At 51.1% G+C, this 21,782-nt stretch overlaps 1 protein-coding gene across 6 annotated transcripts in view; it reads right to left on the minus strand.

The window, feature by feature from the left end:
* Nucleotides 1-248: 248 nt before the first annotated feature.
* Nucleotides 249-21,782, minus strand: part of LOC115089200 (non-muscle caldesmon-like) — a 268,564-nt gene continuing 247,030 nt past the window's right edge. For 4 of the 6 annotated variants that reach the window (XM_029597254.1, XM_029597251.1, XM_029597252.1 and 1 more), the window contains 7 exons: nt 20,505-20,548; nt 20,333-20,411; nt 19,836-19,973; nt 17,855-17,953; nt 9,570-9,650; nt 6,297-6,333; nt 249-2,010 (listed from right to left, as the gene is read on the minus strand). In XM_029597254.1, coding sequence (XP_029453114.1) covers nt 1,982-2,010; nt 6,297-6,333; nt 9,570-9,650; nt 17,855-17,953; nt 19,836-19,973; nt 20,333-20,411; nt 20,505-20,548 — 507 coding nt within the window. In that variant the 3' untranslated portion in view covers nt 249-1,981. Of the gene's footprint in view, nt 2,011-6,296; nt 6,334-9,569; nt 9,651-11,124; nt 11,243-17,854; nt 17,954-19,835; nt 19,974-20,332; nt 20,412-20,504; nt 20,549-21,782 lie in introns of those variants that run through there. The other 2 variants (XR_003856028.1, XR_003856027.1) reach the window with 2 other exon arrangements.

Raw genomic sequence — 21,782 nt, forward strand, 5'->3', positions numbered from 1 at the left:
CCTCTTGCTGGTGGGATTTTGCCGCCCCACAAAAGTTTGGCAGTCTAGGCAACTGCCTAGCTGGCCAAACGGAAGCAGCGGCCCTGCCCTTCCTGCAGCAATACTCAGCGAAGTCCTGGCAGCAGCACTGTTAGCCAGCCTAGCAGGTGGTGGCTAGGACCCCTCCTCCCTATCCCCAGCCTGCAACAAATGTTGGCCAAGCTTGCTTCAGAACGGACTCCAGTCTGAACAAAACCGAGCAAAACGTGTGGATGGAAATATTCCATTTATTGTGGTTGCACTTCCAGAATACACCGTTTTAAACAATTCAGGTTTGTTTTTTTTAATGCAGCTATGGACTGTAATTGAACTATTCAAAGTGTTTATAAAAATGGCAGCTTTCCACCAACACAGAGAATGCATTTGCATGATAAGATGTAAACCATGTTACTTACTGCTGAAGCTGTGCAGCTAATCTTTGGAATGAAATGCATTGGTTCAGGACGGGGGGGAGGGGGGGGGGGGGCGGATTCCATTCTTTTATATTGGTTTTCTTTTCAAATCAGGCAAGCTATAAGGTATCCCCCCCCCCCCCCCCCCCACCAACTCCCATTAAAAAAATAATACCCACAGGAAGAAACTCTCTCCAGCTACCAGGATACTTCTGGTGAGATTGCATTTCGGGGGATTTTGCTTGCTTGGTCCCCCCATCCCTCCACACCCCCCCCCCCCCCCCCCAAGGAAGAAAACTGCTCGAGTAGCAAGACCAGTTCCTTGAAAGCTTTCCACGACGCTGCCAGAATGCGCAGTGCGAACCCACGACTCCCGGCTCGTTCAGCTCTCCGTGATGTGGCACCAGCGAATTCTTAAAATGCCGCCTCTCCTTTGCGATTAAAGTCAAGCGCAGGCGATGAGTTTGCTTTATTTACAAGGAAGCCTGCCGGTAACCTCAAACTTCCATTCCCAGTCCTTTCCTGACAGGATTCAGCAGAACCGGAAAGACGCTACAACACTATCTCGGTCTCGTTTTGGGTTATTTGTCTATATAAATTAACTACAGTGTTTTATACAAAGGCTGAACTACTAGGACTTTCGTATCTGTTTTTTTTAAAACAATTTTTGTTTATACACATGATCCTCTTATTTGAATTTTGTTTTTATGTGCCATGTTACTAGCCGTTTCTCGGCACAGAAGCTGGGGGAGAACTTGAATACTGATCTTGCCACAATTCTGAGTCCTTGATAGAGAGAGAAGGGTGATGTGTGTCATCAACAGCAGCAGAAAAAAAAAAAAGCTGTGATACTGGCGAATATGTATGTTTATTATTACTAAGTATAATATCCCTTGAACATCGTAAAGCGTGCCATAAAAGCTAAGCTTCATAAAGCTATGTGTGTATGCGCTGTATTCTAAGTGACAGGAAACAATGATAAGGAAATCAGTACCACGGTCAGCAAACTTAATCCTACGCAGGCCGTCTTTCTTCAGCGGAATGACCCGACTGGTATTTGGGGCCCCACCACAGAAGATGGTGCCAGCGGTGGCATCCTCTCTCACGTGCGTCAAATCGACTTGGCCCGTTCTTCCATGCCTATCCTAAAGTGCAGAAAGATCACGGGTTTGTGTTCTCAAGCCCAAAAACCTTGGCTTTCTAGTGAATAGTGCACACTTCCCTGGGCCATCCGGCGCCCGGAGACGCTGTCCTAACCCGATTTGTTATGACTTTTTATCAGTAGGATGGATTTTCTTTCACAGCATGGGGTTTCTCTGGAGATATGGGGCTTGTGCAAAGGCAGTACTTCTCTCATGAACGTCTAAGACTTGTGAATATTAAATACAGTGCTAATATACATGGGTTTTTTAAAAAATGGGATAATGCAAAAAAAAAAAAATAATAATAAAATAAAAATGAACAAACAGCACATTTTGGTAATGAAACATAAATATAAAAGGACACTTTAGCACTTGAAGACGGGTTTGGTCCAACGTCATAGTCGCATCTTAGGGTTCTTTCTCATATTGTCTCAAACCTGCCGGGAAAAAATGGAAACGATTTAGGCCTTAGGAACCAGGTGAGATTCTATCCTGACCATTTGCAGTGCCACAGACGAGACAGTCAAAGCCGACCCAATCGCCTGCAGCTCTGGTTTCCAGCTGACCCGGGGTCCACACATCCCAGTTTTGCCCTAGGGCGTCTCAGGACTCGTCTCTCCTTTCCTAGAGAAATTGCAAGAACAAAGTCCAGAGATGCCGAGTGTGGGAGGGGAAAATAATCAAGACTGGATCAGCTTGCTGGGAGGGAACCCTGGGTCAGGCGAGCACCCTCCTGAATAGTCAAACCTTAAGCATCCTGTGCAGATAAAGTTCAGTCACGTATGTTCCCCCTCCCTCTATTACATTTTCCTTGCAAACAGACAGCATGGCCTGGCCTATCCTGAGAACCTAACACGGCGCAATGTTAATGCAGAGCATGCAAGCAGCAGCAAATCCTCACGAGTATGGCCCTGTGTGCAAAGCGTTCTCCTGCAACGCTCTGCCACCCACGTTAATTTGCTACGTAAGATTTAGAGGCCCCCAGCAGTAATGACTTCAGCATTAACATTGTGACATGGTTATTTCTAGCCAATAGCGTGCACTGCCAGAGGCCCTCCCCTGCCTGTGCTTTGCGCGAGACGAGAGAGGCTGGGATGCGTTAGCTGACCTGGTGCTGGGTACTCCCCTGCTAGAACTCAAAAGCATGGATGGGCAAAGCCTTGGGGACAGGTGCAGATGGAAGGGGAAGGAGTGGCTTTCAGAGAGCGGAGGGTTTCAGATGGAAGGAGCCTTATTATATATGCTCCATCACTTCCGTATTGCTATCTCGTGGGAATTGGTCAATCCCACACATTAAAACGTGGCTGAGTGACCCTGCGGTGCTGTTTGAAAGTGGCTGTGCTACCTCTCACCCCTCTTGCTTTCTGCGTTGGGAACACAGGCCTGGCTGCCAGGAAGCAGCAATCGGTGGGCAGGGAAGTTGTAGAGAAGTTGTTTGAATGCATTTCGTTACGTGATACTAAAGTCTTACTAAAAAAAAAGTGACTCTTTTAGGCAGGAATGGGGAACCGGGCACCTGCAGGCTAAGCTGGCTTTTACTGTTAATAATAATCTGGATTTATGCCGTCTTTCATCTAAATGGGATGTTAGTTAAGCTGCTGTGGGGTGGGGAAGGCTGCCCTAATGCCACATTTCTTATCAAAATAACTTTTATTGCAAGTGGCATTCCAAACTCATGAAACGTGTTACAAGGTGTTACAGGTAAACCGTTTCTTAATTTCTATAAACCCTGCAAAATCTCTTCCTCCCCCTCCCCCCCAATCTATTCCTTCAGATTCATAACTCATCCAGCCCCCCTCAAGGCGAGCTCCATCCACCGCCTGGCCCGGCACATTCACACCTTCCCTTCCATACATCTCACACACCAAAGCACACCTGTGGGGCCACGAGCGGAGCCCATCCCGCTATCGGCCAAGAGGAGAACAGACTCAGTGGGCTGCAAATGGAGCCCATCCTGCTCGAAGATTTGTACCAGCAGGGACGCGGGTGAAGCCCATCTAGTGCACAGCAGAAGAGAGAGGCCAGGGAGAGCTGGGAGTGGAGCCCATATGCCCGCAGAAGGAAGAAGGAGAGGCCCAGACCAAGAAAGCCTGCAAGTCAGAGAGACTGGAAGAGTGCATGTGTGAGTGTGTATATGTGTGTGGTGGGTGTATGCGAGGGAGTGTGTGTGAGAGGGAGTGTGTGTGGGGGGTGTATGAAAGGGAGTGTGTGAGTGTGTGTGTATGAGAGGGAGTGTGTGTGTGTATAAGAACATAAGAAATTGCCATGCTGGGTCAGACCAAGGGTCCATCAAGCCCAGCATCCTGTTTCCAACAGAGGCCAAACCAGGCCACAAGAACCTGACAATTACCCAAACACCAAGAAGATCTCATGCTACTGATGCAATTAATAGCAGTAGTAGGAGTGTGTGAGTATGAGAGGGAGTGTGTGAGTGTTTGTGTGTGGGGTGTATGAGAGTGTGTGTGTGTGAATGAGAGGGAGTGTGTGAGTGTTTGTGTGTGTGTATGAGAGGGAATGTGTGAGTGTTTGTGTGTAGGGTGTATGAGAGGGAGTCTGTGTGGTGTATGCAAGGGAGTGTGTGTGTATGGGGGGGGGTGGTTGTATGAGAGGGACTGTGTGTGTGAGGGGGTATATGAGAGAAAGGAGAAAGTTTATGCACAACAGCCTCTGCTCCCCACTCCATCAGCTAATCCACGTCAATCTCAGGGCATCTGGAAATCAAGGGTTCTCACTGGCCGTTAATATTTGATAGAACATTTTTATGAATTTAATTACTGGATGTCATTCTATTTGTCTGCTTGTATGGTTCTACTGTTATTGATGTTTTATATTTCTTCATTTTGTTGTTATTTGTTGAAGAATGGCAGCGTTTTTGTTTGCACATTTTTAATTTTTACTTTAGGGTCTCTATTTGCTGAGGTTTTGTCTGTGTTCTGCTAGCGGGTAGTTTCTGGGTCGGGTTCTGTAGCAGCTGGGCTTGTTCTGTTTTCTAATGGGAGCTGTATTGATGTCTTAGGGCCTGGTGTAATATTTACAGCCTTTTCATAGGTAGGGTTGTTACTATTTGAGGGCTGGCAGTTAGTGCTGTTTTGGTATGGGAGGTTTACTATATTGTAATTCTCGGCTTTGAGTGCAAAACCTTCTCCCAGCATGCATTACAATAGCTCTCATACCATATGGATTCCAAGTGGGGGTTTTTTTCACCTTTTAGCAGGGTTTCCTGGTTGACATACAGAGGGGCGGATATTAAAGGGGTTACATGCGTAACCCTTTAAATCCCCTCCTGCTCACGCCGAGCCTATTTTGCATAGGGCCCGGCGACGCACGCAAGCCCCGGGACTTGAAAAAGGGGGTGGGGAATGGGCGGGGCCGGAGCCTCCAGCACAGCGGCCATTTGCTGCTGACCCGGGATCGCTGGCCGGACGTTGGTCGGCACGTGCAACCTACACCTGCCCAGAAGCAGGCGCAACTTCTAAGTTAAAGGTAAGGGGGGGTTTTAGGTAGGGCTGGGGGGTGGGTTAGGGAAGGGAAGGAAGGGGAAGGTGGGGGCCGAAGGAAAGTTCCCTCTGAGGCCGCTCCGAACGGAGGAAGGCTGCGCGTCTCGGCACGCGCAAGGTGACCCTGGATTTTATAACATGTGCGCGCGGCTGCGCGCACATGTTATAAAACTGGGCGTAGATTTGTGCGCGCCGGGTTGCGTGCACAAATCTACGCCTGCGCCTAAATCTTAAAATCCGGCCCAGTATGTATATTATATTTACATGCACCACTGTGATACATTTATCTTATAAAACTATACGCTGAATGTCCTTTTTCATGTAAAATAGTATTATTATTATAAATGCATCATTTTTATTTGTGTGTTTGGGCTGGGGGGGGGAGGAGAGGGTGCAAAGCAGGTGGTTCGTGCCAAATCCCCCCTTGCACTGTCACAGTCACGACTACACTAAACAGAGTAAGAGGTAGTTTTGGATGAAAGCTCAGGGCCTTGCACCCCAGTCCTGCCGCACCAATAAGCACAAAAATCAAACCGCTGCCCAAGAAGAGAGCTTAGTAATGGCGAGGACAGCGACGCGAGCAGGGCACTTCCACAACTGCTCTGGGGATTGGTTTTCTCATCTTGATTTTACCAGCCAGCAACGGGCGTTAACGTTGATGAATAAGGGAGACTCTTCCTGGCAATTAATGCCCTGGGGTGGAGGGGGCGGTAGGAATTTAGGGCTCCAGTCAATGCCGCAGGAATAATGCCCCAAAGCATGAATGGCAGCCGACGCCCTAAGATGTTCTTCTGAGTGTCTCAGAATAAAGCCAAAACTGTAAATGACTGTGGTCGCTGAAACAGGTTTTACTGGCGGGAAATGAACCTTTGTAGAGCAGGGCATTAACACAGACACCAAGCAGACGCCAATGCTTTACATACCAAGCGGCCAATGCTCGCTGCTACTCGTCCGGCTAAGTCAGGCAGCGGCAGGATTTCAAAATCCCCCCCGTGAGATATCCGGCTGGATAAAACTTAAGACGGATAACTTGGAGGCATTCCAGGCTGGAATTAAGTGAATCCAGCTAGCTCCGATATTTCCGGCTAACACTGCCGTGCCGCAGAGCAATCCTAGAAGTTATGCAGATATCTTTAAGACAGCTGCAGTGCCTCCCCACTCCCATTAAAGACGGCCGGGTAAGGGCCCATGCATACTGCAGGGGAACTGAGCAGTGTGTTGCTTACCATTGGTAGCCGCCTTGTTTTTCCCCACAGCTGCCACCTGAATTAAGAAATACACATAGAAAAGTCATCAGTATCAAAGGCAGGAACATCCATTACAATAAACACAGCTGTAAAGGATCCACAGAGTTCACACAAATCAAGAGAAAAACTGTTGTTTTGTTTTTTTTAAATTAATAACCGAGAAATAATTGCTTGATCCAAACACAATAGACGCCCAGAAGGGACAAGCAGAAGTTAACAGGCAACCGGAGGGTGAGCTGTTCCACCTGCTGGAGACAGACAAATACTGAAGGACTGCAGGGTGGGCTCTGTCCTCATAGAGGATACCCTTTCAGTTTCTCTCTGTCTCCCTCTGCTGGAAAGGAGGCTCAACCCACAGTCTGGACTGATCCGGGTACGTACAGGGAATGAAGGGACGTATTCAAAAGTCGCTCTTTGTTCATCCATGGGGACCATCTCCAACATTTCCTGGATTAAAGGCAGAGGACCAGCATTCTCTGCTCTTGCCCAGGGCCACATCTGGCACAACTGGAAACACTTCTGCTCCTCCTTCCACCAGGGAAGCGACATTGCCAAGATTACGTTTCTTTGCTTGCGTCAAACTTCCGCACTTCACTTGATGGGAAGAGAGCGGAGGTCCCTTGATGGGAAGGTTTTGAGAAGTAGTGTGGGGGCCGTGGAGCAGCACGAGGGCTTAACCTCAAGGAAAAAACGGGGGAGGAGGCAAGCAGCCTGTCGTATCGTACCTCGTGTTTGTGGCAAAACCTGGCAGCCCCTGCCATGGGTTATCCACGTCCGGGCAGATGCTATTGTACTTACATTACCTATATGTTCCGGGTAATAACGGGTTATTTACTGCTGACCGTGAAGAATCTCTCAGCCTGGCTCATTCAAACATTGTTTGGATAAAATGTTCCCCCTGATGATGCACCGTACACGCTGAGACGAGAGCTTTCTAACGAAGGGTTGCTTTGTCCGGGGATCTTGGGGCGTTCTTTGGGAGAGTAGACGTGAGCTCTGCTGGGCCTGCCGGGAAGCTGTTAGTTATATAAATCCATGGCAAAAGGCAAAGGATGCCATTACAGGATATGACAAAGCGTTCATTGATCAGAGAGGGTCCTTATTTCTGACAGTCGCTCGTCCTGTGTGAATACAGCATTGTGTTTCAAAGGGGGCTGTGAAAGGACGGGGGGATTTGTGAGTGGCTGGTTTTGGGAAACCGTTTGCATCACCTGGAACTCCGAGCACTGCGATACTGCAAGAGCCAGCAGTGGTTAAGCACTGGCAGTGCACCGAGTGGTCAGGCAGCGTCATCTGCTGAGGGGCTGCACCGAGACCAGCCGAGTGGCCTCCACCCCAGGCTTCTCCTGTGGGCACGGCGAAACCCCCTGGGGCCTTCCAAGCTTTTCAGGTCAGCCCTGCACCTCAAGCTGGGCGGATACTCCCTCCTCCAAACACCCCCCCCCCCCCCCCCAGAAAGCCATAACGCTGAAAAAAAAAAAGATTAAAATCCACTTTTCTCATCTCGGCTAACTCAATTTTTAAAAGATAGCCCTGAAGATGGAAGAAAGTTAAGAGCTAGTAGGGTCATTCATCAAAATGCATTGTGGCGTTAACGCCCGCGATAATGTGTTATCGCGGGCGATAGTTATGTTACCGCATGGCGCGAACGCAAACTGTTTCAGGGGGGCGGGATTGGGGAGGAGTTTGGGTGGGATTAATGAAGGACAATCTCTCTCAGAAAATTCCGGTCTGGGCACTATCCCAGGTCTGGGCACTATCCCAGGTCTGGGCACTATCCCAGGTCTGGGCACTATCGCAGGTCTGGGCCCTATCCCAGGTCTGGGCACTATCCCAGGTCTGGGCACTATCGCAGGTCTGGGCACTATCGCAGGTCTGGGCCCTATCGCAGGTCTGGGCCCTATCCCAGGTCTGGGCACTATCCCAGGTCTGGGCACTATCCCAGGTCTGAGCACTATCCCAGGTCTGGGCACTATCCCAGGTCTGGGCACTATCCCAGGTCTGGGCACTATCGCAGGTCTGAGCACTATCGCAGGTCTGGGCACTATCGCAGGTCTGGGCACTATCCCAGGTCTGGGCACTATCCCAGGTCTGGGCACTATCCCAGGTCTGGGCACTATCCCAGGTCTGAGCACTATCCCAGGTCTGGGCACTATCCCAGGTCTGGGCACTATCCCAGGTCTGGGCACTATCGCAGGTCTGGGCACTATCCCAGGTCTGGGCACTATCCCAGGTCTGGGCACTATCCCAGGTCTGAGCACTATCCCAGGTCTGGGCACTATCCCAGGTCTGGGCACTATCCCAGGTCTGGGCACTATCCCAGGTCTGGGCACTATCCCAGGTCTGGGCACTATCCCAGGTCTGGGCACTATCCCAGGTCTGGGCACTATCCCAGGTCTGAGCACTATCCCAGGTCTGGGCACTATCCCAGGTCTGGGCACTATCCCAGGTCTGGGCACTATCGCAGGTCTGGGCACTATCCCAGGTCTGGGCACTATCCCAGGTCTGGGCACTATCCCAGGTCTGGGCACTATCGCAGGTCTGGGCCCTATCCCAGGTCTGGGCACTATCCCAGGTCTGGGCACTATCCCAGGTCTGGGCACTATCGCAGGTCTGAGCACTATCGCAGGTCTGGGCACTATCGCAGGTCTGGGCACTATCCCAGGTCTGGGCACTATCCCAGGTCTGGGCACTATCCCAGGTCTGGGCACTATCCCAGGTCTGAGCACTATCCCAGGTCTGGGCACTATCCCAGGTCTGAGCACTATCCCAGGTCTGGGCACTATCCCAGGTCTGGGCACTATCCCAGGTCTGAGCACTATCCCAGGTCTGGGCACTATCCCAGGTCTGGGCACTATCGCAGGTCTGGGCACTATCCCAGGTCTGGGCACTATCCCAGGTCTGGGCACTATCCCAGGTCTGGGCACTATCCCAGGTCTGGGCACTATCGCAGGTCTGGGCACTATCGCAGGTCTGGGCACTATCCCAGGTCTGGGCACTATCCCAGGTCTGGGCACTATCCCAGGGCGCAAAAACCTTTAACGCAGTCCGCGATTCGCTACCTATGCAAAGGGCTAGGTTAGAGCCCGGCGCGGTAAGTGTAAAATTATCATAAACTCGCCCCTTTTTCTTACCGCGGGCATTATCCATGCAAAATTAGTGCATTTTGATGAATCTAGGGGTCAATTTGGGGAGCTGGGGGAGGTCTCGGGCAGCGTTAGGCCCGTCGGGGTGATTTCGGTGTTGTTTTACCTTAGAAGGGGAGGCCGGCTTGTCACTCGAGTGCTTCTCCCAGAGATTGCGCTTGCCGGACACATCCCCAGGCTTTAGATCCTGTGAAAAGAAAAGGTCGCGACATTTAAGAAAAAGCCGCTTGGTAATTATACTTTTATGCAGAAGGTAAAATTACTTACAGAAACCTTCCAGTTAAGGCTGAAAGCAGCGCGGCGTCCTGCTTTATGGTCTGGGCGAAAGGTCCCGGGCTAGGGAGGTGGCAGCTCAATTTCCTTTCGGCTCGCGATCGTAAATCTTGATCATTATCAGGCAGCGTTTTCGCGATCGCCATCTCAAATCCCCAAAATGCTATCCCGGGAGAACCGCGAGGAACGTTATTATCCGTGTCCAGGACCCCGACCCCCCCCCCTCTCTTCCCGTCCCCTGCAGCTCCACGGCAAGTGACACGAAATATCCATCCCCCTGCCGAGGAGCTGGCGAGTGCCCGTGGAACCGAGGGAGCCCAGTGTGCGTGTGGAGGTCAGAGGACGCTACCCAGGCCCGTATCACACGAACGCGCCCTGCCCCCTCCCCACAATGAGCTCATCCGGACAGAGGTAGAAGAAAGAGAGCAGCAGTGCCTCAGGCTGCCTCCTCCTCCTCTGCTGCCTGGGACCAGACTCGAAATTAGGGGTGTTTGGGGGGGGGGGGGTAGGGGATTTAACCTGACACCCGCCGGTCCGTAGTGACCCCAGGATCCATACGCACTGCGCCACGCAGAGCGAATCAATCGGACTCCATGCCGTCTCAGGCCATCCACGCTACGGCGATTTACAACGAGCAAACGAGCTTTCTAATTCAGTTCTGCTATAACAAACCCCCCCTCTGTAACAACAGAAGGCATCGTCTTACAGAGAGGGACCCGGCTCTCTCTCCTCCTGGAATTCTCCCATTTTATGTCAAGGCACAAAGTCTCGAGCACGGCTAAACCCACCGGGCAGGTGAAGGAAACCCGGGCTCGTCCAGGACATGCGGCCGTGCTGGCTCCGGGTCATCCCCGCCCCATCCACAACTCCGTGAAAACCAAGCATCGGTGGCAGGGCTGCCAACTGGCTCCATTTCCTCACCACAGCTGCATCCAGTCCTGGCTTTCCCCCCATTGCATGCAGGGACTTGCAGTCCTGACTTTCCCCCTCCCTCATTAATCCTGCAGTCCCTCCATCTCGCAGGCTGGCACTAACGCACCTTCTAACCGTGGTCACGGTTCTCACTGGGGGTCTTGCAGCTCTGCCTCCTCAAGGCGGGACAGACAGGGAAAGGGAGACTGCGTGCGGCTGCCTGAGCAGTTAAATCGATGGGGGAAGGGTAAGCGATCCAATAACATAAAAAGGAGGGGGAGGGGGGGTGAGGACTCGCTATCTCAGGGTCAGGAAGTTTTCCCCGTTTAGATTTGACCAAGAAATTCGGACGTGCAGGTCCCTGCATGCAATGGCAGAAAACCAGGACTGGATTGACCCTGCCCTGAAAAAAAAAACCAAACCAAAACATGGAGCCGGCTGGCAATCCTGGGATGAAAACCAAAAGAAGCATTTACCTGTGCAGCTAAGAACAGACCAAGCCCAACAGGAAGGAGAGGGCAGAGGCAGGGAGGGTCATCTAGAGGAGCTTTCCAGTCAAGCAGAGACGACAGAGAAGAAAAGGAGAGAGGCCTGCTAGAAGAGGTGGGAGATTCAGAAAGGAAAAGGCGTTAGACTTGACTTGCGCGCTGAGACGCCAAGGAAGAAAGCGAAAGACAGCACTGCAAGGCGGCTTCGAAAGTGAATAAGCAATAGTGATCAGGCTGAGGTACGCCGAGCGCGTGATGTGCAAGCTGCACGTCTGTAACTCTGCACAGCCACAGCGACTGCTGCAATGGGTCATTTTACTGCTCACGATAGAGTTGGGAACCACAAGAAGAAACAAACGGTCTCTGAAGCACCAGAGGACAAGTGAACTCCACTTCTTTCCAAAACCCAAAAGGAGTATATAAGTTAACGGATGCAGCAGAGTTTGCTTACCTGTAACAGGTGTTCTCTGAGGGCAGCAGGATGTTCAGTCCTCACAGGTGGGTGACATCATCAGATGGAGCCCCGACACGGAAAACTTACGTCAAGGTTTCTAGAAGTTTGACTTGCCACACTGAGCTCGCGTTCAGGCGGGTCCCCTCTGCAGTCTTATACCATAAAAATTAGACATAAAGCAAAAAAACAGAAGAAATCCAACTCCGCAGGGTGGTGGGCAGGTTTCATGAGGATTAAGATTCTGCTGTCCTCGGAGAACACCTGTTACAGGTAAGCAAGTCTGCTTTCTCCAAGGACAAGCAGGATGGTAGTCCTCACACATGGGTGAATCTCTAGCTACAGGCTGCTCCCCAAGACAAAAAAGGGGACCAACAGACACCCAACCAGGTACCGAAAGGCACAACCCTGGTGCTGTTGGTAACAGACAGGGAGACGTCCTAGGCAGGAGGGAGTTGGGTTCTACACCTCAAACATATTCCGAAATGCAGATTGGCCATTTCTCTCCGGACAGTAGTGAGATGTGAACGTGCGGCGAGAACTCCACAACGCAGCCTTGCAGATCTCCCTCCATGGGAACTACTTTGCAAGAGGGGTCATGTAGTGGCTCTCACAGAATGAGCCACGACATGACCCCCAAGATACAGTCCCGCCTGGGCATAACAGAAGGAGATGCAATCTGCTAGCCAATTGGATCAAAAGAAACAAAAAGTTGGATGGACTGTCTATGGGCTTCTGTTCGCTTGCAGTCCAAACTGTGCAGGGCTCATTCTCCTTGGTGCGAATGGGGCCTGGGAAAGAATATTGGCAGGGCCATGGACTGGTTAAGATGGAAATCCGTCACCACTTTAGGCAGGATCTTAGGTTGCATACGCAAGACCATCCTGTCATGATAAAATTTAGTGTAAGGTGGATAAGTCACTAAGGCCTGGAGCTCGCTGACACTGCGCACTGAAGTGACCGCCACCAAAAATATGACCTTCCAGGTCAGGTACTTCAGGTCACAGCTGCGCAGCAGCTCAAAAGGAGCTTTCATCAGCTGAACTAACATCACGTTGAGATCCCAAGACATAGCGGGAGGCCTTAGAGGAGGCTTCAATTGAAGCAGGCCCTGCATGAAATGTACAACTATAGGCTGTACAGAGATGGGTATCTATAAGCCTTCCACTAGAAGAGACATCTGAGGGAGATATGATAGAGGTCAATAAAATAACGAGTTGAATGGAACAATTAAACATTAATCAGTTGTTTACTCTTTCGAAAAATACAAAGATCAGGGGACACGCAATAAAGTTACTGGCTAATACATTTAAAACTAATAAGAGAACACATTTTTTTAATCTACACATAATTAAGCTCCGGATTTCATTGTCCACAGGATGTAGTGAATGCTATTAATATAGCTGTCTTTAAAAAAGGTTTGGACAAGTTCCTGAAGGAAAGGTCCATTAGCCATTATTAAAGAAGAGGTGCAGAAATCCACTGCTTATTCTTGGGATAAGCAGCTTAAAATCTGTCTAGCTCATGGGAACATGCCAGGTACCTATGACCTGGATTGGTCACTGATGGAAACAGGATACTGGGCTTGATGGACCTTTGGTCTGACCCAGTATGGCAAGTCTTATATAAGCCACCAGGACCCTAGACACATCTTCTGAAAGATCAACTGGTTGCAAAACTAACCTCTCAACATCCAGGCTGTGAGCGACAGGGCCTGGAAGTTGGGATGTCTCAACCTGCCTCAGGTCTTGGGTGACGAGATCTGAGGAAGTCCCAAGACTGATCGACCTCCAAATTCCAAGAGAGCTTCGCTACTAAGGAAATCGGAGAATACGCATACAGAAAACCTTCGCCCCGATGCTGGGCAAGGGTGTCTGAGGCTGGTTAGCCATTTGAACTGTACAGGGAGCAGAACTGAGGCACCTTCCTGTTGCAATAGGACGTGAAGAGATCCATGTCCAGGCTCCCCCAGAGCAGAAGATCCGATCTGCAACCCCTTGGTCCAGAGACCACTCGTGGGGTCTGCAGGCATGACTCAGTCTGTCCGCTAACACATTCTCCGCTCCAGCCAGGTACATGGCCCTGAACACCATCCCATGGGACAAGGCCCATGACCAGATCTGGACCGCTTCCTGACACAGCACATATGACACTGTACCTCTCTCTGCTTGTGGACATACCACATCGCCACTTGGTATTGGTTTGAATCAGGACAACTTTGTTGGACAGCCAATCTCTGAAAGCCCAAGTATGTACTTGATCACCCAGAGCTCCAGGAAATTGATTTGGCAACAGCATTCCTGGGCAGACCGGAGACCCTGGGTACTCAACCCATCTACATGAGCTCCCCAGCCCAGGGTGGATGCATCCGTGGTTAGGACAATTTGGGTAGAAGGAGTTTGTAAAGAGATCTCCTGATCCAGATTTGAAAGTTCCAGCCACCAAGATAAGGAGTCCAGGAGGGGTGAGGTGACTTGCATGTGATCCTGGACCTTCTGCGTGGCCTGGAGCCACTGCAACCTCAGGGTCCAATGAGCTCTAGGCATGTAGAATCGTGTTAAGGGAGTGACGTGAATGGTTATGGCCATATGGCCTAACAACCTCAACATGTGCCAGACTGACACTTACTGGCTCTGCTGACTCTCTGCTGCGACAATCATCAAGATGATGGCCCTTTGACTAGGCAAGAAGTCCTTGGCCTGAGCTGTGTCTAGCAGGGCTCCTATGAAGTCCAATGGAAGTGACGGGCTGAAACGGACTTCGGGTAGTTGATGACGAACCCTAGTGACTCCAACACCCAGATGTTCAAACACATGGACTTGATGGCCCCTGCCTGAGAAGTGCTTTTGACCAACCAATCATCCAGATAAGGGAAAACATGTACCCCCAGCCTGCGGAAGTGCGCCGCCACCATGGCAAAGTATTTTGTAAAGACATGTGGGGCTGACGCGAGCCCCGATATTGGAAGTGCTGTTTTCCCACCACAAATCTGATACTTCCAGTGACTTGAAAAGATCTCAATGTGGGTGTACACATCCTTCAGATCGAGGGAGCATAGCCAATCCCCTTTCTGAAAAAGGGAGATCAAGGTGTCCAGGGAAACCCTTGAACTTTTCCTTTTTGATAAATCTGTTCAAGGCCCTTAGGTCTAGGATGGGACAGAGTCTTCCTGTTTTCTTTGGAATCAGGAAGTACCTGGACTATAATCCCCGCCCTCTTTGCCCTGGTGGAACAGACTTGACTGCTCTAGCCGTTAAGAAGGAGAGCTCCATTAGTAGAACCTCCTGATGTGCTACCGGCCCCCAAAACGGGCTCAGAGGGCAATTTGGGGCGGCACCCAATAGGTTCAATTGGTACCCTTGACTGACGATGGAAAGAACCCACTGATCTGAAGTTATACTGGGCCACTGGTTCATGAAGAACTGCAGACTACCCCCGACTGGCAGATCCATCGCCCCAGGCACAGGTAACTGGACTACGCTCCCCATGACCCAATCAAAACCCCATCCCTGGAGTTGACAGGTGCTGGCTGGGCCTTGGCAGCTCTCTGCTGCCTGGGAAGGCCACGAGAGCTCTGATGCTGCTGATGGAAGCATGGGGGGCAGAGGACAGTACTCCCTCTGGCGGAAGAAAGACTTCCTCTGCCCTGATCTCGTTGACCTCATTAGCAGAGGACGGGTCTGGAGTGCTAGCGGAGAGATGTTGGACGGTTTCATGGTGGTCCCGGAGCTGGGCCACCGCATCCTTCGCCCTCTCTCTGAAAAGATTATCCCTAGTACACGGCATATCAGCAAGTCTTTCCTGTACCTCTGGTCGGAGATCCAAGGCCTGCAGCCAGGTTATTCTGCGGATGCCGATTCCCGCTGCAGAGACCCTCGATGCCGCTTTGAAAACATCATAGGTTGCTTGATCCTCATGTTTTCCATACTCCATGCTCTTATGCACCAGTGACATGAGGGTGTCACTGAGGCAACTGCTCTGCCACTTCCTGCCCTGCTTACAGATATCCCGTGAGTACTGACTCATGTAGAGCTGGTAGGAAGCTATGCAGGCAATGATCATAGCTCCCTGAAAAACCTCTCTCCCAGGAGCATCCATTGCTCTGTGATCCTTCCCTGGGGGCACCAGGAATGGATATGAGAATGCTTGGCTCTACTGAGGGCAGATGTGACTACAGATTGGTGAAAAAGCTGGCCTTATGGAGGAAGTAAACTCAGTCAGCCTTCTTGTTCTTGGGAGGCACCATGAGGGGGTGTTCCCACATCCTCAGCAGTATCTCCTTCAGGAGGTCGTGCACTGGGACCACCACAATCTCCTTAGGAGGCTCCATGAACTTGAGGATTTCAAGCATTTTGTGCCTGGCATCTTCCTCTGTTAGCAACTGAAAAGGGATGGCCTCCGCCATCACCCGAACAAAACCTGCGAAGAGGACTTCAGGCAGAGACCTTCTTCACTCCTCTGGAGGAGATGGGTCTGAAGGGAGGCCATCAAAGCCATCAGTGAGGTCTCTGTTGTGTCATCCCCCCAGAAGTCATAGGGGTCCTCATCCTCACTTACATAGACAGGGAATGGGGTCCTGGGCGCTCAGCTTTCATCCAGCAGTGCAGGCACCAACAGGGTTGCAGGCCTCGGCATCTCGGAACCGGCCATGACCACCGTATTGGTGGGGGAGGCTGCGGGGCCCCAATGGGCATCGCTGCCAGCTGGGTTGGTAATGCACTGATGAACACATGGAGAAACTCCAACAGTGGCTCCAAGATGGATGGTACCGGCTCCTGTGCCATGGGACCAATATCCCGCATCACCCAGTCGACTGCCAGCTGTACCTGCCTCTCAGGCTCCTCCTCAAACATTGTAAATGCAAAACAGCAACTGGGAAGAGGGAGGGATAACCAGATACTCTTCGAAACAGAGAGAAGGATCAGTGGCTGGCATCTAGATCAATGGAGACCGTTACGGATCCCAAACTCCGGATGGAGGACTGGCACTCTTTGCTGCGAGGTTGCCTTGGGGGCATCACAGCATGAACTGGCTCATCCCTATGCCCAGCAGTGTGCATCAACGGAGACTGATGGCGATGCTTCTTCGGCTTCCCTTGGTGTTCGATATGGTCTTTACCCAGAGCCGAGGCTGACGACGAGGAACCTGACGTCCTTGGCCAGGAGGAGCCCAACAATTGTCGGTTTCTGGCGCCCCTATCAGCTGATGGCACCAATGGAACCAACAGTCCCATCGATGTCGATGGCTCGGTGTCCATCAGTATGACTTCGTGGTCCTTCGATGCCAATGGTTCAGACTTCTTCGACCCAAAGAGGCTCTCCATCTTGTCGAGTCAAACACAACATCCTTTCGAGTTTATCTGGGCGCATTTGCAGCAACTCTGGATGTCATGCAATGCCTCCAGGCAGAGGACACATTCATCATGAGGATTAGTGATGGATATGATCCTCGGGCACCAAGGGCATTGCTTAAACATAGATGAAGCCATGACAGGATGAAATAAATGGGAGATAAGATCAAAATCGATGGCAATGGGCATCAATGGCCAATCGGCACCAAAGCACCGCTGCCACAGGGAATCTACCACGAAATGAAACTTACCAAGACACGTCGAATACCCTTAACTAGGAATGCTATGAGGAAGACCAAGAGGAACCCGGCGTCGAACCCAGGCAGCTACCATAGAGAAAAATCACGTTACAGTGGAAAGGGAAAAGTTTTCCAGAAAAGGCCAAAAAGGCGTGAGGCTCACAAACTGCGATGCTGCAGTTCAGCTGAAAAAGAGACTGAAGAGGGACCCCACGTGGACGCGTGGCATAGAGCTTGCTGAGCATGCTCAGTGTGTCTAGTCAAAGTTCTAGAAACTTTGACATAAGTTTTCTGAGTCGGGGCTCCATCTGATGATGTCACCCATGTGTGAGGACTAACTTCCTGCTTGTCCTCGGAGAATGAATGCTACAATAGACTTTTCTTTAATTGGGAAAGAAGAGAACATTCAAAACCGTTCCTACAACACTTAACATTCTGGACTTAAATATAGCGCTTCTCCACCAATGGGCTTCCAGCGTGTCTTACAGGGACAATACTGCCACTTACACACAGTCACCTCTGGAGTGAAGTGCCTGATCTACATAACCTCCGCTCTTTGCATAGCCATGGTGCTGATTACACTTGCCTTCTATTAGCCACTGGCACTGCTGCATCCCAGCGCTGCCTTGACGCGATGCTGGGGGATCCCAGTTGTGCCTGGAACTGGGCTGTACTTACCGAGGGCTTAGGAGGAGGGGACTTGTTGTTGCCTTCTGGGGTTTTCGTTAGCCATTCGTTAATACGACTGGAGACACCGACTTTCAAGCCAGCTGCTTCCTGCAAGCACAAGAAGGGTAGCCTTTTAAATAACAATAAGCACCAGCCTTTGATGGGCTTTGATAGAGTGGGGGGTTTTCCCTTGCATCCTGCAGGCTCACGCGCTAATTCTCGGCATTCACTAGGAAAACAATGTAAAAAGAAACTTAATTTTGGGAGGAAAGACATCAGCGGCTGTGCTCATGGTGAGCGTACTTCTCTTTCTGAGCGCAAACAGAACTAATACAGTGCACAGCCTACCTGAGGAACCTCTTAGGTTCTGATGAAATCTTTTTTTTTTTTTTTAAATAAAAACTTTAGCCAACCTCAGCAGGACTAGAGGAAACCGGGAACAGCCTCGGAGGCCGAGGGAACCAGAAGCCTCTGGTTATCAGGCCCTCCGGCAGGGTGCGGGCAAAACACAGTCAGGGGTATCTATCCCCCCAGACGCCCGGCTCCACTGGAGGGATGGCCGGCAACGGTGCCTCACACCTCAGGGAGCAAAATCTCAGCTCAGCTCATCTAAACTACAATTTATTTATTTATTTTAAACTAAACCCTAGACTGCAGGTTTGCATCTCTACCACCTGCTGGAGTCAGATACTGAGGGACTGCAGGCGGCACTCTCTGTTATGTAGCAGTGCCCAAAGGTTTTGTTCTCCGTCTCCATCTGCTGGTAGGGATGCATAAGCCACTGGTCTGGACTGATCCGAGTATGAACAGGAATGACTACTTCCAATGCCCTAGACCTTCTCATAAAACAGAAAAAGGGTTCTGGATCAGCCTGGACATCGCAAGATGTCATCTGGGGCCCCGGGTTCAGAAGCAGAGGCCCCAGCGGTGACCGAGTGCACTGAGAGACCCCTGCAGGCGCCAGGCGTCCTCTGCCATAAAAACCACCCCCGCACTGGCACCCACCATCTTCCAGGACAGAGGCGTTGCCACAGAACAGCAAGGACACAAACCACAGGAAGAGAGCCCTTCAGATCCACCCAGCCTGCCCATTTTCATGCCCACTGCAGTGCCGCAGACCACGGCTGATTTTCTGACCTTCCCCTCGCCTCTCAGAAACCAGCGCTAACAGTACGGTCATAACTGCACTTCATGAAAATGACCTACAGCCAAGGCAGTGATGGGGGAGGGAAGGGGTTCCTGGGACTCCCGGGAGAAATCGTTGTGGAACAAAACAGGTGCAAGCGCCTTGAGAAGAAACCGGCAGGCACATCCCTGAGGCAGGCAAGACATGCGTGCAGGACCCCCCTAGCCTTCAGGACACCTCGCTTCCCACGTGCATTAAGTGCATTATTTCTTCTACCTCCCGCCAATTCCAGCACGAGGGGGGGAGAGACAGACCTGGCATCCAAATTCTACAAAAGGGCTTTGCATCAGGCGTGGCCGAGTTTAAAAGGGGGTTTGGACAAGTTCCCGGGGGAAGAGAGAGCATAAATCATTCTTAGCCAGGTGGACTCGGAAGCCCGCGGCCTATCCCTGGGAGCGAGCACCAAGGACCCAGGCTGGCCGCCCTTGGAGAGAGGATGCTGGGCTCGACGGAGATTTGGTGCGGCTCGGCGCCGGCACATCCTATGCTCTAGATCAGTGGTACCCGCTCCCGGCCCTCAGCACCTGCCTAGTGAATATCCAGGAGAGAGATCTGCATGCACACCGCCTCCTACATATTCATTAGGGATATCCTGAAAACCCAGGAGCGTTCCAGGTGATAGCTGCCCCTGGGGAAACGGTGCCTGTATCTTTGGGTTTTTGTTTTTTTTTTTAATAGGCAGCAGTTAATTGTTAACAAAAACCGTTTGGGTGACGCTGCTGCGAAGTACCTTAACCTGGTAAATCCGTCGCCTCTCCCCGCCATCGCAGACAGGAAGCAAACGCTGCAGCGTGCGGCGGTTACCTTGTTGGGTGTTCCCGCGGCGCCCGGAGAGGAAAACACCTTGCCCTTCTCCCACATGTTCTTGATGTTCCGGACGCCTTCGGCCGGGAGAGGAAGGTCGGACGCCCCGGCTCTGGCAGGCCTGGAGGACTTCGTGCCCTGCGGAAGGAAGGAAGGAAGCAGCTTTCACATCCTGGAACAGAACCGGACTCTATCCCCGCTGCCCGGTTGGTTTCGTTTCAGATTTTTAAATTTTTTTTAATTAAGAATAAGCTAAAAAACTTGTGCTTATCTGCGGGACTGCCACCGGCCAGCAGAACAGTCCTGGGATGCTCGGGCAACTCGGTCCCTGCTCTGCCAGCCCCAGCTTAAAGCAGCAAGGCACTTTTTTTTTGTTAAAAGATTCATCACCTGAAGTCTGCGCCTTTTGCATGAAGCAATGTTTTAATGCTGGCACTCAAGTTCCCGGACAGCATCCCCGAGTACCAGGACAGGCAACAGGGAGACGGAAAGGTTACCTCTATGGCGCTGGTGTACTGCTCCAGTCTGCTGTCGATCTTGGAGACGGCCGTGGCGGGGTGGCTGGCTTTAGCACCGCTACGGATAGGACAGGATTACCCGGTTAAGGCAGGTTTTATTACCAGAGGAATGACTCAAATCACGCACGCGCCAGCAGCTTAAATCATTTACCTCTTCTGAGCTGATCTGTTCAGGAACTCTGCCCGCTCCTCTATCTGCAAGGCAAAATGTCACAAGCATGAGCAACGTCTAAATGAATGCAAAACCCGGTGCTTCGTGGAAGCGTCTTCAAAGCCAAAACAGAATCACAGCAGGCTGCAATCACACACACACACACACACACACAAGCTCGTGAAATCACCGATAGCTTTGAACTCGCATGCCAGCACCTCGGGTGCGCTCACGTGCCGGTGGCGACAGCACGAGGTGAGGCCAGGGCAATGCTGTTAACACAGGAGATGACGGCAGGGCAAGTCCACGCGGCCCGGCCAGCCTGCCCAGTTATTCCTGTCCACACTGCCATGCATATGACCCAGGCACCTTTGTTTTCAGTTTCCCCCTGTAATTATTCAGGGTTTTATTACAACAACAAGAAAAACCAAGAGAAATCAGCGGAAAGAAATGACTCATTTTACGAGGTAAATATCGTTTTTGTTCTTGTAATAAACTGCTAAACTCCTGGGAAAAAAAATAAACTAAGGTCCCTAGATATATCCCCGCTGCCAGCCATCTGGCGTGACTGCCTGTAAGATATCGCTCCCTATCCGGGGCATCATTTTACCACCTTCCGCATTTGCAGTCTCTCATCTTGGGCAGACGAGCATACAAAATCCCGCTGTCACGTCACAGCCAGCGTCCCCTCCCATCCCATGCCCAGCCAGATAGTTCTGTAATAATCCAGCAACCAGCACTACCAGTGCGGCCTCTGCCCTAACATCCAGCCTCCTGCATAAGCCTACTCAACGCACAATTACGTTCCGGAATTTGTTGCCGGAGGATGTGGTAGGAGCTGCTACTGTAGCTGGTTTAAAAAAAAAAAGGTTTGGACAAGTTCCCGGAGGAAAAGTCCATAAACTGTTAGATGGGCTTGAGGAAAATCACTGCTTATCCCTGGGAGTGAGCAAGGAAGAACTGAATCTTCTCCTTGGGATCTGCTGAGTACTTCCCATTGACCCAGACACAGGATACTGGGTTTAATGGATCTTTAATCTGAGCCAGTAGGGCAAATCTTACATTCTTGCAGGAACAAACCCAGCAACATTGGAGCTGGCGTTCCCGCCAGCCTCACACCCTTCAGCCCACGCTCAGAATAAGCGGAGACACACCATTTTACTTTTATTTCTAGCCAATCCCGCCACGGGAGGGTTACAATGGATAAACGTGTACCATGACAACAACATGCAGACAAGAGTTACTGCCCAGAACCTCACTAGCGACAGTGAAGCACTG

Source organism: Rhinatrema bivittatum, chromosome 4 (assembly GCF_901001135.1).
Source record: "Rhinatrema bivittatum chromosome 4, aRhiBiv1.1, whole genome shotgun sequence".
NCBI classification, from domain to species: Eukaryota; Metazoa; Chordata; class Amphibia; order Gymnophiona; family Rhinatrematidae; genus Rhinatrema; species Rhinatrema bivittatum.